At 43.2% G+C, this 18658-nt stretch overlaps 1 protein-coding gene across 1 annotated transcript in view; it reads left to right on the plus strand.

Moving 5' to 3' along the window:
* EPB41L4B (erythrocyte membrane protein band 4.1 like 4B) overlaps nt 1-18658 on the plus strand; it is a 180192-nt gene that overhangs the window by 53111 nt on the left and 108423 nt on the right. The window contains exon 2 of the mRNA XM_067291164.1: nt 1309-1413. Coding sequence (XP_067147265.1) covers nt 1309-1413 — 105 coding nt within the window. The remainder of the gene's footprint in view (nt 1-1308; nt 1414-18658) is intronic.

Below are 18658 nucleotides of genomic sequence, written 5' to 3' on the forward strand. Positions count from 1 at the left end.
GTGCTTCTGCATTGTTAGTCAAATTGCAACTTAAAATATACTACCTACACCTAAGCTTGCTTGACCCTCTCCTCAGAAAAATGGAGAGAGATTAAACTCTCCATCCTTCCTTTGACTGGCAAAGTCAGATTATACCCAGCGTGACAGCTTGGAATCCTGGACAGGAGTTCTTCACGTTATGGTTAATGCTTGTGTGGAAGGCCAGATTAAAAGACCAGAAAGCCATTTAGCTCTCATTTTGTTTAAATCCATGAGTTTTGCTTGGATTTAGGATAAAGTGGGAATGCCTAATGGGTTAGAGTTTTTGACGGTAAAATTAAAAAAAAAAAAAAAAGATATGGGCAAGAGCAGACAGAGGATTGGTTCCAGAGCTGTGTACTGTACTTTCCTGTACAAAATATAGCTGCAGCTTCAGTATTTTATTGAGATTTATGTTTATCTGGTTTATTTTTACCCAAGGATTTTATTTTTCCGCACAAATTGGAAAAATTCCTTCCCTGAGCAAGACAGAGTTTGTGTGGAAAAACTGAGTTGTTACTCTCTCTTCCTCCTACCCACTTGGAACCTCCAAGCTTTGGTTCTTGTAATGTTTGAAGCTGAAGCCCTGGAGACTTAATTCTTGATTTAACCTCTGAACAAGTGCAGACAGGTACAGACTACTTTTGAGGTCAGTTAACTTTCCTGTTACTGCCCACAGCCTGTGGTTGAGGTTAGTTGTGTTTCCATGCCCATGTGTTCCAGTTTGCATGCCAAATAAGAGTTGTAGCTTTCTTTGCTCCATTTTAAAGGCTGTAAATGCAATTGCAATTAGTAAAGTTATTGAAAGTCTTATCAAATACCATTAATTTTCCTCCCAGAGCTCTTTAGGTATTCTAGTTGTCCAGAATTTATTTTGCTGCTTGAGTAGTGGTGTGGCACTGTATGATTGCAGTTGACATCTGGTAGCACAGCAGATTTCAAACAATGTGTCAAGCAGGCATTTACTGGAGAATTTGCAGATTTGGCTTCCTGGGCTTTAAAATGCTGTTTCTGTGACTTAGGACACTTGCAGGGTAATAGCGTTTTCTTTTTCTCCTTTATCTTGAGTTGCAGTGAACTTTGAAAATTTTCTTTAAGAGCAAAATCCGGTGCTATTGGTATAGCTGCAGACTGGAACAACATGTCAGTTTTATCTTTCTGGAAGAAAATAAGTGTCAATATAGTTCTTTAATGTCTAACCAGTATATCTATTCATACGGTTTTTAATTGTGCCACTTTTCTCTCCCTATTTAAACTTAAAAAAATAATAATAATTTTTTTCTGTTACAGAAAAATGCAAAGGGGCAGGAGTTGTTTGACCAGATTGTGTATCATTTGGACCTTGTGGAAACTGATTACTTTGGTCTACAATTCATGGATGCTTCCCAGGTTACAGTAAGTATAACTTCAGCTAATTTTGTTCTGTAGTAGTTTGTGTTGCCTATTGTATATGTGTTGCCAGTGCAAATATGTGGAGAAATGTAGGTAGTAGGGGATCTACTACTGAAAGAAATGGTGTGATGTTTTGTTCTCAAAAATAAAGCTGAATCCTCAGAATGAGGCCTATGTCATTTTATGTGTTATGCACAAGAGTTGATCACACTTAAGTCTGAAAAGGCAGTAGTTGTGGGCAAAGGAAAATGTGCTTTATGTTTAATAGGTTCATGATATTAAAAATGGGTTGAATCTCTTACAAGCAAGGGCTTTTTGTAACTCCTGTCTTTGCTGTTCTGTGAACAGATTATTTTGCTTTCTAGATTTAGTTCTATGTGACATAAGCAAGAGAAGAGATTTTCCCCCCTCTCTACTACTCAATGACCTCCAGCATCTACAGTTTAAAAAAAAAAAAAGTTACACTATTTACAGATGTAGGAAGACATTAATGAGGTAGGATTAAAAGGCTGCAACCTTGTAGTTAACTGTATACATACTTAATTTTTTTTTCTTTCTGTTCACCTTATGTGCTGAAGTTTCAGTATGACTGCACAACCTGGGTTGTGGATGAGAATCTGAAGACATAAAAAATAAGTGGTTACTTTTAGCTTATCTAGGCAGTATGTAAACGTTTTTTCATAAAACAAGAGAAAGATATATTAGGTGCCATGGATAAATTATGGGATAATGTAATGGAAATATTGACATATTGTGAAAAGTGGATTCTGACTTCAGTCTCAGAATTCTCAGCTTCGTTAGCTAACGAGCCCATGGTGTGATAGTATGGTTCAGTGTGATTAGATCTGATCAGTGTCTTACCAACTGAACCGCTTCAGCAACTTTCAGCGGCACATAGCAAACCTGTTCAGATACCATAATGACTTGATGCTGAAAAAGGAATCTGTTTTTTGGGGGGGAGAACTAGTTTTAAAAAGAAGAGAAAGCTGATATGAATCACTTATCCTAATGTCCCAATTCCTTTAATTGTATGTATTGATCACGGGAAAACAATGTTTGGAAGAAGTATGTCCACACTGTTATTTTAATGTCTTTAGTATCTCTGTTCCTGATAAAAATTTTGTATCATGTAAATGTATATCCTTTATGATGGGGCTGATTGTTAAGTCATTGCTAATAGAGAAGTGCCTGCTCACTATAGGAAAAAATAGTGGTATTCTAACTGATTGTCAAATCACTTTGTGGGGAACTTGTTAGGTAACTATTTAGAGCTAACAAGTTCTGTGTTTTTGGAAGAAGCGGGGGAGAAAGGGAGAGCTAAACATCTTTCCCAGCAGGAAAGGGGGCAGATCAGAACCCAAAGACTTGGCTGAGGAAGTGGAGAATGCTCGTTTTCTTGAATATTTGCAAAACTGAAGGCTCTTGTGAGGGGTAAGAAAGATGAAGCAGAGATGTGAGAAAGTATGTTTTCCAAAAATAACTCTATCCCTGGTGTTCAGAGCAAAATGTGCCTATACATGCAAGAGTTTTAGAAGTAGCTTTGTCTGTGTGCTGCTACTTTATAGTGGGGAAAAAAGGTAAATCATGGCAGCTAGAGTTACAGAGGGATAGGACTGTGAAGCAGCTGCTGAGAGGCCTGAAAAAGCCAACACTGGTTACAGGGCTTTGGTAGTAGGCTTATGGGTTCCTGGATCAAGAGGGGAGTGAAGCGCAGAGTTCTTCCCCTCCATTGGAGTGCAAGGCAGAAAGCCCCCCTGTCTGTCTTGTCTAGCTGAAGCTGGGTAGAGAGTAGAGCTTAGAGGGATTCAAGGTCTGGTTTCAGGCCAGTATCTAGAGTCCTGGTTTGTAAACACAGTGCTACGTAAATACATGGCTGTTGTAGAACCTTTTCTGAAAAGTTCTTTTCTGAAGAAGGCCTTTTCTTTTTTTATTGTACAATGCAATCATTGTGTCTCCTTTTGCTTCTTCACATGGGCTGTTACTTCATTCCAGACCCTCCAAATTGCCCGTTTTGTTCATTGACATCATATAAATGTCATTCTGTGTGATTGATTCTATAGTTATCTAATCAAAAGCAAACCAAAGTGCAGGAAGGGCTGCACTGGGTCAGAGCAGAGGTCCGTTTAGCACAGTATCCTTTGATAGTGGCCCAAAGTGGGTGAGTATGGAAGAATTTAAGAACAGGAGCAAGCATGGTGATAATTCCCTCTGGCAATTTAAAGTACAAGTACTTTCTGAGCCAAAGGGGATGCCTTTTTATATTAAATTCAGAAAGTGTTATTAATGTTCCATGAACTTTTTCTATCTCATTTTGACCTTGCACAAGCTTTTAGCCTCCTCAGAACCCTGTGCAAGCAGCTCCATATTTTAACTACAGGTTGTGTGGAAAAACTGCCTCCTTTAGTTTGTTTTGAACTTGTGACCTGCTCATTTCATTTGCATAGCAATCAATGCATAGCCTGCATGTGCCTCTGCTTAGTGCTGAGCCCAGCCACTCGGTGGCAATAGCAGAACTGGGAGATTCAAGTTGTGTAAACTACCTGAGGCTGTAAGCCTTTGTCTTTGTTATGTATTGTTGAGTGCCAAGCATCTTTAAGCCACAATTATAAATAAGAAAGCACAGAGTAGTCTTTGAATAGTGGAGATTGTTTCTGTGCTCCAAGGCCACAACAGCTTTTGAGTGCGGTGTGTTTCTTACAATCCTGGAACTTTACCAAAGAGTAGGAAAAGTGGTGTTGATGGCTGTGATTTAGAAAAGAAATAATTACTGAGCATATTTGCTTTGGAAGAAAAAACTTTTTTAATACAAAAAAAAATATTCAATGCAATCAAAAATTATATAAAATTCTGAAGGGTAAGATGTCAACAGTAAGACAGAAAATACTGAAAAGCCTATTCAATGAACTTTGCATCAGTTTGCATCTTGTGCTGTTTGAAGATATCCATGAATGGAAAGATGCTTCAGAGAATCATCTGTTCCAAAGAGCTTATTTATTTATCAGTTATCAGCTTATCAGTTTATTCTAAAGCAAAGCTTTTTGTACTGTCACATTTAAGTTATCGGGTATTAACTCCAGAACTAGAAATATTTGGAGGGAGAGGGTTTGAATTTTGTTAGTGTGTGGAAGAATTTGATGTAATGGAAAGTCTCTTATTCGTAAGTGAGAAAATTTAAAAGACGACGCAGATATATTGCCTGCTGATGTCCGACACTTCTGACCAATTACAACTTATAGATTATAGTGAGGAGTAAGACTACATCTTATTCTAGTTGCATTAGAATAGCTTTGGACCAAATCTGTTTCTTACTGAACTCAGTAACAAAACTTCTGAGATTTGGTTCTCTGCAGCTATTCTGGTTGTGGTCAGAAAGGCATTACTTGCTATGTCCGAGGTCCTTGAGGACTTTTCTAGTATGTAAGTTTAATAACATTCTAAATCCCTTGACATGTTTCCATCGTTTTGAATAAAAACCCTGCTGTGCTTTTCTGTTGCTCGTTTGTGGAAGGAAGGAAGTGGAATGGGAATCAGAAGAAATCATGATTATCTACAGGTTCCCCCTTGCCCCTTTCTTGTTCAGCTAATGTTGCATCACTTAAACAGGGAGACCGTGCTTGGGATGATTAGTTTTACTCATACATAGGTAGTATTTCCAGTGGTTTAGAGGAAATGTAAAGCTTAGTGAGTTTTTAATTACTTTTACTGTGACGTGTGTGTGTATGTTAAAGCAGAGCAGGAAGCCCTGCAAGCTTTAGATGAAGCTGGAAGTAGCAGTAGTAAAAATCTTATGAGACCCTTACTACAGTACTTCAATTGCCGCGGTGAAGTAGTTTATTGGTCTCTGCAGAAACTGGACGTGTGAAACAATATTCCATGGGTTTTGGAGTACTCATTTTAGTCTGCTGGTAGCTAATGTTTACTCATTTTCTGTTCAGGCTTGTCCTTTCTTTGTCTCTTACTCTAGATTAACATAAGAAGAAGGTGTCTGTGTGGTTTACAGCTCTTTGAGCTGTAGCATATCCTGGTATTCTCTCAGGATAAAGAAGTCTCCATTCCTTGTCTGAATTGTCTGTTGTGGGATAGCAACACATGGATGCCCTTTCAATCCCCTCCTCCTTACTGGAATTCCAAACAGAAGGATTGCCATTATTGATTAGCCTGGAATTTGCTTCTGTTTGCCTCATAATTTTGTTTCTGATGACAAGAGCCATTTTAAACTAATTGAAGAGGAAGAAGATTTAAGATACACCTTTAAAAAAAAAAGTTTGCTTTTTGCAAATGAGCTGCTAAAATCTCTGGAATATGAAACTTTCATTTCCTCCCTATTTTTTGAAAGGTTGGGAATGCATGGAAGCTGAAGCATTAAAATACTAGTTTCTTTCTATGCGTCTCCTCCAATGATCCTCTAGCTCCTTTATGCCCAATCTCTAATGTCACAAGGGCCATTTGTCCTCTGGGAGGAGGGTAGATGTGTTGCACTCTGCAGACACAGTTCAGTCATTTTGAGTGTGTCAGTGCACACACTGTATGTACCTGGCACATCAGGAAGCACTGGATTTACAGCATGTGTGCAGCAAGACTTTTGTGCAAGGGCAGTCCATGCCTTCTGCAGGTGCCCATGGCTACAATGAGGGACAGGTTTCCCTGGGGAGAAGACAGCCAGGAGTGTCCTGCAGTGGGTTGTTTTGGCAAGCTGCATTTCTGTCTAAAAAAATTTTTTTTTTACTGTTGATCAATTCCTATATTGTTTCTTTTTTTTTTTATTTATTTATTTGCTGTGAAAGGTGAGAAGGCAGTGGAAGGAGGAGATGGAGGAGCATGTGTAGAAACTAAAATAGGGTCTCAGGAAAGCAGTATTCCAAGTATATAAATGGCAAAAAAAGGAAGGGGCAAGCACTAGATAACAAGTAGCAAATACACTGCGTTGCCTAGCACAGCTTAGGTCTAACCAGCAACAATCTTGCCAGGAGCTGCTGACCCAGACACTGAGATCCTCATCTGTATGGAAGGTGCCCTTAACTGAGGTAGTGCCTACTTGCCCTTGGCTAGGTGCTCCTGTGAGGGTCAGGACCATGTATGCCTCAGAGTTTTTCAGCGCTGCAGTATGAGGGTAGGGGATGAAGCAAGCTGGATGATGGAGAGTAATACCTGAATGCCTTTTTCTCTGCACGTTGTGAACTAGACTCTTAGATGTTTCAGCAGGTGTTGGGTCAGGGTCTTGGAGAGACTGAGTGCATCAAAGCTGCTTCTGCTGTAGCAGGTAAAACTCCCCTCCTCTTCCTCTACTGTGCTACAGGCTGATAGGCTTTCAGATGGCAAATTACTAAGTCATGCAGCTAGAAGAGCAAGTCAGGTCCCTTGGAGATGGCTCATTATTTTCCTGTGTGCACGTTCCATAATGTATCTCAATTTTAAGAACTCATTTTTATTCAAATCTGGAGTTTATTAAGTGTTTGAGGGCTGTGGAAAAACTAGCAACTCAAACCAGTCAATAAATCAGGTAGTGTGATATCTGGGAGTTTTCTCCCTTATGTACTGCTTAATACTAGAACTATGAATGCTTGTTAGGCAGAGCAGATTAGGGAGGAGCCTTTTTGTTCTTTACGTTGAATGTTAGGAGAAAAGGAGACTGGTAAATATTTTGATAATACAGAAGGCTTCCTTTTCTGCATCTGCTAGAAATGTCCTGTTTCCCCTTGAATAAGCCATCAAATTCATCTGTGACTTTCCCATTTATTTATAGGGAAGTGAGTAATCCGCTTTTGCTCTCCCTGACTCTCCCTTGTTCACCTGGATAGGAGCTCTTTGGGAGCATGGTCTTTGCAGGCTGTGCCTGTGGAATGTGGCCTGGAGGAACAAATAGCAGTCACAGCAGGAGGGCCCCAATAGCTGTACAGGCAACAATCGCCTGTCTGCTCAATGCTTCACCTACTGATAGTGCTGCTGATACAGATGCCAGTTCAGTAACTGCACAAAGGCAACTTGGCTGGCTTCATGGCGTCGCTGAACATCTAATGTTCTAACTGCTAGACTGACTGCTTTCTGCTGCATCTGCCCAGGCCTGGATCTGAGCCTGCAGATGCTTTGTGAGACTCCAAAACACTGAGAATCCCCAGTCTTAAGTCTTCCAGTAGCACCTGCTGTTTGCCCCAAGGACTGAGGGCCATGTCCCTAGCACAGACTGCAGAAGCAGCCTTACAGCTTCTGAGGGCAAGCAGTTGTGACCACCCTCTACCAATAGTGCTTCTCCACCTCACTTCAGGAGTGCAGAAGTCAAGTCTCCAGTCTGTCCAGAACAGCAAACATAGTTTGTGGTGTTACCTGTTGACTTTGTGTATGGTTTGAGTTGCTGAAGTGGTTTCCGTAGTCAGTTTTCATTCACACCTTTAGTCAGGCCTGTTGGATATAAATTGTTTCAGTTTATATCTGTGAGGGTGCAAGAAGTCTCTGAGCACAGGCTTCAGAATTAAAGGGGGATTTTTTTTTTTTTTTTCCTTTCCTCTCCTGGAATTGATCTGGAGTGGCATCAGCTTTCTTCATCTGTATATTCTAATGGCAGTCATGCTATACAGTGCAAGCTGTTGTATAGATTTGGGGTGTGGGGGTCCCCCCCCCGCAGAGTTTCACAGAAAAAGGGAGTAATCTTGCCTGTACTATTCTTGTATGGTGATGGATACTAATGATCAGTTATGCTTCTGGGCAGGATTCCATTTTGTCTTCCATCACCTGAGGTCTACTAAACACAATCCTACTTGGTCTGAAGCAAGTTGTTATATGTATATGAATTAGGATAGGATAATGGCCATGAAGGCTGTTCATATAGCGCTCCATTATTCATGGATGGTGTATCTGGACTGCAGACAGACAGCGTCACGTAGCAGGATGCTTCCGAGATGACTCGGTGCAGACTCAGCCCGGGACAGGCAAGGCTTTCATAAACACCACTGCTTGGTTACGTTGCTTTTTGCTATGCTGCTTTGTGTTCAGAAATAATATAGTGGTTGGGATTTTTCTTTCCATTCTATCCCAGTCTTACTATTCATGGTGATATTTGAAGAGTCACTGTGACAGCATTTGAAATACATGTGAGATTAATATTATGTTTAGCTTCTGAAAAAAAATTAAAAAAATTACCTTCAAATAATCCTTATGCAGCATGACCCTAAATGTATTTCTGAGAGTATAAAAAGGGCATGTGCAAAACCTCCATAGCAGCCTTCTGCTTATTAGGGGATTACAGTTTTCTTTTATTAAAAGCTAGCTGTTAGTATAACTGGCAATTAATTTGGACTAACAATTACCAGATATATATTGAAAATTCTTTTGCAAAATCTAGCTGATGAAAGAGCACATAGGAAAGAGTCTTTGAAAATAAGTTTTCCTGTTGTTTTGGATGATGAGAGGCATAATTTTCTTCTGGCCAGAACCAGTTTGTTTTAAAAATCCTTTCAGACTTGCTGTAGTATGAAGTCCAAATCATATGCCACAAACACATTTGAAAGAAATATTTTTGAATTAGGCAGAACTGAGTTGTAATTGCAGATAGGGGGATACCAAAATATTCTGATTCTTCAGATCTAGACACTGTTTCTAAGAACAAGTAGGGGATAAAATGAAAAGCTGACTGGAATACGTTCTGACAGCTGCATTGCCAAAGAATCCCTTCAGCAAGCTTGCCCAAGATCCAGAGATGATGTGTTGCTCTCAGACCCTGACCACAGCCTCGAGTTGCGAAGTGTCGCTTGAAGCGTTGCATTTTTGCTTGCAGAGCTTGGGTTCAGGGAAATGCAAGTGGACATGGAGACATGAGTGACTGTTTAGCTCATTTTGCTTAAAATCATGGACCAGTTTTTGCTCTGCTCCGTACAGTAATTAAGTTTGCCAAAAATGTAATTTATGGTTCTCTCTCAGAATGGATGCCACAGAACATTCATATGGCTTCAAGTTTTGAAGATCAGAGATGGAAATAAGAAAAAAGGATCAAGGCCTAGGGATCATAAAACTGGTGTCCACAAAAAAATAATGAACGAACCTACACATGCTATGACAGTGATGAGCCAGTACAATACCTGGTTAATTTAAAAAGATACATGCACTTTAGTGTGTTCACAAAAGCATGCAAGGGTCAGTGGTGTGTGTCCAGGAAAGATCAAGTGGATTTTCCACAAAAGCAATGGGAGGTGTTTGCAACAAGTATATTGGACTGTAAGCCTGAGAGGAGATGTTTAAGACGTTTGTTTGATTTTAAGTTTGTCTGCAGATTACTGTGGTGCCAGACATAGCACTGGGAGTGAGCTGTAGGCAATAGAAGGATTTATGGTGAGGAGTTAAAGCCCACTGAGGGAGTTTGTGAACTTTAGGTATGGATAAGTAGCATGAGAAGAGACATTTAGAAATACCAGGAAAAAAGTACTCCTTCCTGGTTTAAAATGCATGAAGTTATTGATCTTATCAAGAACTCAGGAAGGACAGGAGATAAAAATAGCTGAAGTGTTTGACATGAAATAGGGAACCTTACAGAAGAGTACCAGCTAGAGCTGAGAGTGCACCACCGTGAAGGTGAACAAAGGAGGATCTTACCGTCTCCTGGGTAACGGTGGTCCTGGTGTCTCTAGGGAGACTTGGAGATCTGCAGAGCTGGCACAGGACACCCAGGTGCCTAGCATTGCTAGTCCATACTAGTATGTGTGGAACACTCAGCAATTTTTTATATCTTAAAATAGTATTTGTAGGATTCCTTGACTGCAAAAGGAAACAAGAGCCAGTTAGAACTAGTTACTGTATTAAGAGGTTGCTTATATTATGTGGTGGTGGAATTTGGATGCTGAGTGTCAGATTTCTTGAATGAATGAGTCAGTATTAAAAAAAAAAAGTGCTTTGACAAGGCAAAAACTTTCAGGAGTTATTCTGTCCTGGAGGCTATGAAAACAGGCTTCCCCAGTCAAGTTATTTCATAGGTTTATTCAGAGAGCGTTTGCATACTAGAAATTGCAGGAATCTTTTTTTTTTATTTTATTTTTTACAAAGGTTCATGCAAAAGATGGCATTACAAAATTTTCTCTTCCTTTCAAATTATTCATGGCAACATGACAGTTGCATGTCTGACTTGCTCTTACTTTTTCTGGTTTCTTCAAATGGCTATTTTGCAGTCCTTAAGCACATTTCTTTTGTCATCCTGTGCCTTTTCTATTGCCAGGCAGGTTTCTTTTTCTGATTCCTTATTGCTTCTGCAAAAGCCTTGAGAAAAGGCTCTACATCTGTGCCTCAAGGCAGTGGGATTACAGAACAAGAGTCCTGGAAGAGGGACCTATCTTTTTGTTGTTTTTTTGTGCTCTACCTAGTTATGAAATCTAGACATCTGTATTTCCTGTGAAGCAAGTATAATAGTTATGATTTTTACATCCCTTTCTGATGATAACATAATATGCTATTTCAACCTGGAATTGCAGCCCTCCTATGTACCACAGACTATTTCTAAGGACTTCAAAAAAGTGAGCTAAGGAAAAAAGCAAGCCTGCTGACAGGCTTGAATTTACTGTACAAGACTCTTCATCTGCATTGCAACACTTTGATGAGTTTGCACAGTGAAAGATTGAAAATCACTGGTGTAGTGTTAGCTCTTTTCTTGCATCACAGGAATAGAAAACTTTTTTTTTTTTCAAAAAAGGCTGTGTTTAAATATTTTTCTTCACTTAAATCTATCACATTATCAGTAGCAGCAGCTGTTATAGCATTTTTTTTAACTGGGAGGGAGTTGGTCTCTATTTATGGTACTAACCAGATTTTTGTAGTGTATTTGGGAACTCCTGCACTCTAGGGATGTGACAGAAATTGTCTTTAGTCAGTGTGATCTTGCTTAACTGCTCTTCTCTTAGATCATTACTAATTCTTCCCTCACTCACAACTGGACCCCAGAAGCTTTCTTCCAGTGCAAGTACAGACTTCTCCATAGAAAATATAAGCCTATAGCAAAAATCTTGCATGCCTTTGTTGCCATTTATGGAATCTTGGAAGTGCTCAGCAGGTTAAAAATTATTGATTTAGAGAAATAACCTCCCTGTCAGTTCATCAGGTTCCCAAACAAACTGTTGGGGGTGGGGGAAAGATAAGCATTTCAATACTCAGCAAACAATAGCCAGGAAAAATCTTAAATACACTCCTATCCCTTAACAATAGAAATAGGACATGTTTCCAAAACCAAAGCATGTAAATTGGTTCTTAAGGGCATGGTGAATCTAGTATTTTCCACTTAGTGTTCCACTCATGCGCAAATACATCTGAAGGACAAGAAGGTGATCAGGAGTAGTCAGCATGGCTTCGCCAAGGGGAAATCATGCCTAACCAATCTGATAGCCTTCTGTGATGGAATGACTGGCTGGGTAGATGAGGGGAGAGCAGTGGGTGTTGTCTACCTTGACTTCAGCAAGGCTTTTGACACCGTCTCCCATAGGCAAGCTCAAGAAGTGTGGTTTAGACGAGTGGACAGTGAGGTGGATTAAGACCTGGCTGAATGGCATAACTCGGAGGGTTCTGATCAGCGAGCAGCACAGAGTCTAGCTGGAGGCCTGTAGCTAGCGGTGTCCCCCAGGAGTCAGTACTGGGTCCAGTCTTGTTCAACTTCTTCATCAGTGACCTGGATGAAGGCACAGAGTGCACCCTCAGCAAGTTTGCTGATGATAGAAAACTGGGAGGAGTGGCTGATACCCCAGAAGGGAGGGCTGTGCTGCCATTCAGAGAGACCTGAACAGGCTGGAGAACTGGGCGGAGAGGAATCTCATGAAGTTCAACAAAGGCAAGTTCAGGGTCCTGCACCTAGGGAGGAATAACCCCATGCACCAGTACAGGTTGGGGGTTGACCTGCTGGAAAGCAGCTCTGCAGAGAAGGACCTGGGAGTGCTGGTGGACACGAAGTTAAGCATGAGCCAGCAATGTGCCCTTGTGGCCAAGAAGGCCAATGGTGACCTGGGGTGCATTAGGAAGAATGTTGCCAGCAGGTCAAGGGAGGTGATCCTGCCCCTCTACTCAGCCCTGGTGAGGCCCCATCTGGAGTACTGCGTCCAGTTCTGGGCTCCCCAGTACAAGAGGGATGTGGCACTACTGGAGTGAGTCCAGCGAAGGGCTACGAAGATGATTAGGGGACTGGAGCCTCTCTCTTATGAGGAAAGACTGAGAGAGCTGGGCCTGTTCAGCCTGGAGAAGAGAAGACTGAGAGGGGATCTTATCAACGTGTACAAGTATCTGAAGGGAGGGTGTCGAGAGGATGGGGCCAGACTCTTTTCAGTGGTGCTCAGCAACAGGACGTGAGGCAACGGGCACAAACTGAAACACAGGAAGCTCCATCTGAACATGAGGAAAAACTTCTTCACTGTGAGAGTGACAGAGCAGTGGCACAGGTTGCCCAGAGAGGTTGTGGAGTCTCCTTCTCTGGAGATATTCAAAACCCACCTGGACGCAATCCTGTGCAACGTGCTCTAGGTGACCCTGCTTGAGCAGGGGGGTTGGACTAGATGATTTCCAGAGGTCCCTTCCAACCTCAACCATTTTGTGATTCTGTAATCAAGTGTAATACTTATTCTCAGAGGATGAGGAAAGTGAGTATGTTCAAGCAACATTTAAAGAGAGTTTAATGTCTTTATCAACAAGTAGGCGACTTCTGTAAAGCTATGGACAGAACATTTTCTCATCCTTGTAAATGCAGAAATTTAAAATGCATACTTAAGTACTAGGGCTTAAAATGGAAAGGATGGTATGTCTTTCTCCATCACAGGTAATTTAACAGCAGCAGCAAATCCTTCAGGAGACTAAGAGCGTATATTTTTTTTTCTTTTTATATAGACCTTATGAAAATAAGCCAGTGATCCTGGTTAAGGTTGTGAGTGAAAGCACAGGGAACCTTCAGAGGAGGAAGAATCTTCACAGAAGTCAGAGCCCTGAGGGCACTGATGGGCTTTAATGACCCTAATTAGCCTTACCTGGGCACCCTCTGCCTATGGACCCAGGAGCTCCACAAACTCCAGGCCTGGGGCTTCAGTCCCTGCCTGAGCTACACTGTAGATGTAATTGTATTTAGCCCTCCCTCTGGCCTTGTTTCCTCAACAGCCCTAGTACCTACATCATTGGTAGCCCTCACTGTAGGAAGAGCAAAATTCTGAGTTAGATCATCATGTTGCCTCTGAATCAAGCATTCTGAGAGTGAACTTTGAGTCAAATGAGAAATTGGGTTTTCCATTTTTGCAGTAAAAAGATAAGGGGCTCAGTCTTATTTAAGAAAGCAGGCAATTCCTGCACAGTTGGGGTTTTCTGTGCTGTTTCAGTACAAGTATCATCTCTGCTCCTATTAACAAAAGAAAAGCTGCAAGGGGAAGGAGAGGACTGCATTATATTACAGTTTCCCATTGTACTGAACAGAAGTGTTTAACTGAAGTTTTTGCTTTAGTAAGAGCCCATTCAGCACCAGATGTTTAAAATTTTTTTGTTATTATTCATTCTTTTGCCACAGAGAAAGAATTAACTCTATGATCAAAGCATACCCTATCTTCCCTTCTTAAAGGAAGTAAGGGGAAAAAACAAAAGCTTTCTCTACCTTGTGTATGGTGCAAGTAGATGTTAAGTGGTAATGAAATATCATAGAATCACAGAACAGTTGAGGCTGAAAGGGACCTCTGGAGATCATCTAGTCCAACCCCCCTGCTCAAGCAGGGTCACCTAGAGCACGTTGCACAGGATTGCGTCCAGGTGGGTTTTGAATATCTCCAGAGAAGGAGACTCCACAACCTCTCTGGGCAACCTGTGCCACTGCTCTGTCACTCTCACAGTGAAGAAGTTTTTCCTCATGTTCAGATGGAGCTTCCTGTGTTTCAGTTTGTGCCCGTTGCCTCACGTCCTGTTGCTGAGCACCACTGAAAAGAGTCTGGCCCCATCCTCTCGACACCCTCCCTTCAGATACTTGTACACGTTGATAAGATCCCCTCTCAGTCTTCTCTTCTCCAGGCTGAACAGGCCCAGCTCTCTCAGTCTTTCCTCATAAGAGAGAGGCTCCAGTCCCCTAATCATCTTCGTAGCCCTTCGCTGGACTCACTCCAGTAGTGCCACATCCCTCTTGTACTGGGGAGCCCAGAACTGGACGCAGTACTCCAGATGGGGCCTCACCAGGGCTGAGTAGAGGGGCAGGATCACCTCGCTTGACCTGCTGGCAACATTCTTCCTAATGCACCCCAGGTCACCATTGGCCTTCTTGGCCACAAGGGCACATTGCTGGCTCATGCTTAACTTGGTGTCCACCAGCACTCCCAGGTCCTTCTCTGCAGAGCTGCTTTCCAGCAGGTCAACCCCCAACCTGTACTGGTGCATGGGGTTATTCCTCCCCAGGTGCAGGACCCTGAACTTGCCTTTGTTGAACTTCATGAGGTTCCTCTCCGCCCAGTTCTCCAGCCTGTCCAAGTCTCTCTGAATGGCAGCACAGCCCTCCCTTCTGGGGTATCAGCCACTCCTCCCAGTTTTGTATCATCTGCAGACTTGCTGAGGGTGCACTCTGTGCCTTCATCCAGGTCACTGAAGAAGAAGCTGAACAAGACTGGACCCAGTACTGACTCCTGGGGGACACCGCTAGCTACAGGCCTCCAACTAGACTCTGCACCGCTGATCACAACCCTCTGAGCTCTGCCATTCAGCCAGTTCTCAATCCACCTCACTGTCCACTCGTCTAAACCACACTTCCTGAGCTTGTCTATGAGGATGTTATGGGAGACAGTGTCAAAAGCCTTGCTGAAGTCAAGGGACACGACATCCACTGCTCTCCCCTCATCTACCCAGCCAGTCATTCCATCACAGAAGGCTATCAGATTGGTTAGGCATGATTTCCCCTTGGCGAAGCCATGCTGACTACTCCTGATCACCTTCTTGTCCTCCACATGCTTGGAGATGGCCTCCAGGATGAGCTGCTCCATCACCTTTCCAGGGATGCAGGTGAGGCTGAGTGGCCTGTAGTTGCCTGGGTCCTCCTTCTTGCCCTTTTTGAAGACTGGGGTGACATTGGCTTTCTTCCAGTCTTCAGGCACCTCTCCTGTTCTCCATGACCTTTCAAAGATGATGGAGAGTGGCTTAGCAATGACATCCGCCAGCTCCCTCAGCACTCGTGGGTGCATCCCATCAAGGCCCATGGATTTGTGGGTGTCAAGTTTGCTTAAATGATCTCTAACCCACTCCTCCTCCACCAAGGGAGAGTCTTCCTCTCTCCAGACTTTCTCTCTTGCCTCCAGGGTCTGGGGTTCCTGAGGGCTGGCCTCAGCAGTGACGACTGAAGCAAAGAAGGCATTCAGTAACTCTGCCTTCTCTGCATCCTTTGTCACCAGGGCACCCACCCCATTCAGCAGCAGGCCCACATTTTCCCTAGTCTTCCTCTTGCTACTGATGTATTTGAAGAAGCCCTTCTTGTTGTCCTTGACATCTCTTGCCAGATTTAATTCCAAACGGGCCTTAGCCTTCCTCGTCACATCCCTGCATACTCTGGCAATGTTCCTATATTCCTCCCAAGTGGCCTGTCCTCCTTTCCACTTTCTGTATACTTCCTTCTTCTGGTTGAGTTTTGCCAGGAGCTCCTTGCTCATCCACACAGGTCTCCTGCCCCCTTTGCTTGACTTCCTACTCATAGGGATGCACCTCTCTTGAGCCTGGAGGAGGTGATGTTTGAATATTAACCAGCTCTCTTGAACCCCCCTTCCTTCTAGGGCCCTAACCCATGGGATTCCTCCAAGCAGGTCCCTGAAGAGGCCAAAGTTTGCTCTCCTGGTTGCGATCCTACTTAGTGCCCTGCTGCCTCCTCGCAGGATCCTCAGCTCCACCATCTCATGGTCACTGCAGCCAAGGCTGCCCCTGACCTTCACATCTTCCACCAGTCCTTCTTTGTTTGTTAGTACGAGGTCCAGCAGCACACCTCTCCTTGTTGGCTCCTCCACCACCTGTGTCAAGAAGTTGTCACCAATGCTCTGCAGGAACCTCCAGGACTGTTTGTGCCTAGCTGTGTTGTCCCTCCAGCAGATATCGGGGTGGTTGAAGTCCCCCATGAGAACCAGGGCCTGGGATCGTGAGGCTACTTCCAGCTGTCTGTAGAAGGCCTCATCGACTTCCTCATCCTGATCAGGTGGCCTATAGTAAACACCCACCACAGTGTCACCCATGCTAGCCTGCCCTTTAATCCTTACCCATAAGCTCTCGACTCGCTCTTCATCCACCCCTAGGCACAGCTCAATACATTCCAGTTGCTCTCTCACATAAAGAGCAACTCCACCACCTCGCTTTCCTGGCCTGTCTTTCCTAAAAAGCACATAGCCATCCATGACAGCACTCCAGTTATGTGAGCTATCACAAAACATTCAAGACAATTCCACACTTTGTCAGAGAAGAGACAGTTTCTTTGATGGCAGATTCAACAGACCTGTTCTATAACCAATATTGCTGTAGGACCAATGCTCACAACACTGGTAGTGCTACCACCAATACAGCTGATTTCATCAACCTAATATTGGATCTGTGACACATTCAGGTGCATAGAGGTAAAAAGAGAAGCCTGCAGCTCTTCTGAAATGCACATGCAATTGCACATTGCATTCCTCTTTATGATATTTGAAGAACCATAGAAGTACAGAGGTTGTTGGAAGGGACCTCTGGAGGTCTCTGGTCCAACGTCTTGCTTAGAGCAGCTGCAGTTGGAGCAGGTTGCTTGAGGCCTTATTCAGTCATGTTTGGCTGTTCCCAGGTATGGAGGCTCCACAGCCTCTCTGAGCACTTGTTCCATGTCTGACCACCCTCATGGTGACAGTTGTTTCCTTTTATTGGGTTGGGAGTTCTCCATGTTCCAGCATGGGTCTGGTGCTACTTGTCCTTCTGCTACTGAGCACCTCTGAGAAGAGTCAGGCTTCATTCTCTTTGCACCCTCCTAGTAGGTAGCTATAGTCAGCAATCAAATTCCTGTCACCAATCAGATCTGTCTCTTTTAATGATGAACAAAAGCAGTCCCCTTGGCCTCCCCTTGGGCATCTTGGCCTCCAGCTCCCTCCTCAGCCTGCAGGCCCGCCGCTCAGCTCCCTCCAGGATGTCGCTGCCTGCCTTGCACACTCTGGGCAGCCTCAAAATGCACACAGCCCTCCATGTGCCTCCTCACAAGGGCCACCCCAAGAGCAACAGTCACTTCGCCCCACCTGCCCATGGTGCTCCAATGCTACCCAGGCTCTTCTTCTCCTTCAGCACCGCCAGGTGTGCTCTCTGCTCCTCTTACTCCCGCTGCTGTCGCCACCGCCCCCAGGGCCTTTTTGGCAGAGCTGCCCCTCAGCCAGCCTGGCCCCAGCCCTCATGGTTGCTTGGCGCTGGTCCACAACAGGTGCTGAATGCTGCAATCACCTGTGGTGGGCTGACAGAAACCTCACAAAGTTAATTTTTCTGGTCTGCTGAGGTCACCTTATTGAGGGTGTAGTCTGTCCCATTGCCCAGATCCCTAGTAAAAACACTAGCCAGTGTTAGCCCTGGTGTTGGCTGTGTTTTGGGATCCATCTTAGCAATTTATCTGAAAGCAGTTTTTCTCTGCAGTTACGTTTTTCTTGTGGAACATAGCTTTCTAGGATGGGTCAAGGAAGGTGACACAAAGTGAAAGGAACAAGATTCTCATCCTCTAAACTGTGAACTCTTGGGAGCTTGTACTGTTTCTAACTATATGCTTGTATAGTCCCTGAGTTGCTACATGTCCCCAATTCTGGTTTGGCTTGCTGTTCATTTACCATAATAATTCTTAAAAGGTGACCTTCAGAAGAAAAGAGAAAAGGGTTGATTCTGCTCTGTTCCTTTTTAACTTTAAAATGTGTGGAGAAGGCCCAAACCCATGATTTGTTGAGGAATGTTGTTGGATTGGGTTTTTTTCTTTTTTTGTTTCTTCCTCCCATATGTCTCTGTTGTAGAAGGCTGTGTGATTAACAGCAGACTGAGTGGTAAGATTATGGTGCCTTAGAAACCAGGCAGCAAGAAGATAGCTAAGGTATGATTGACCTTTGGTTTAAAACTTGCAAGCTTTTGTTTGGAACAACTTTTTTTTTTTTTTCCTAAACTTGAGCATTTAGCAAGGTTTTGGTCCCTTTTGCCTTTTGTCCCTTCAGTTGAGGCTTGAAAGCTGTTAAGCAGTGTTTTTCAGATACCAAAGAAAGCTTCTACTAAAAATGGGCTATTTCTGGTAGTTAAGTACATAAATAAGCATGAGGGAAAA

The sequence above is a fragment of the Apteryx mantelli genome, chromosome 2, assembly GCF_036417845.1.
Source record: "Apteryx mantelli isolate bAptMan1 chromosome 2, bAptMan1.hap1, whole genome shotgun sequence".
Taxonomy (NCBI): Eukaryota; Metazoa; Chordata; class Aves; order Apterygiformes; family Apterygidae; genus Apteryx; species Apteryx mantelli.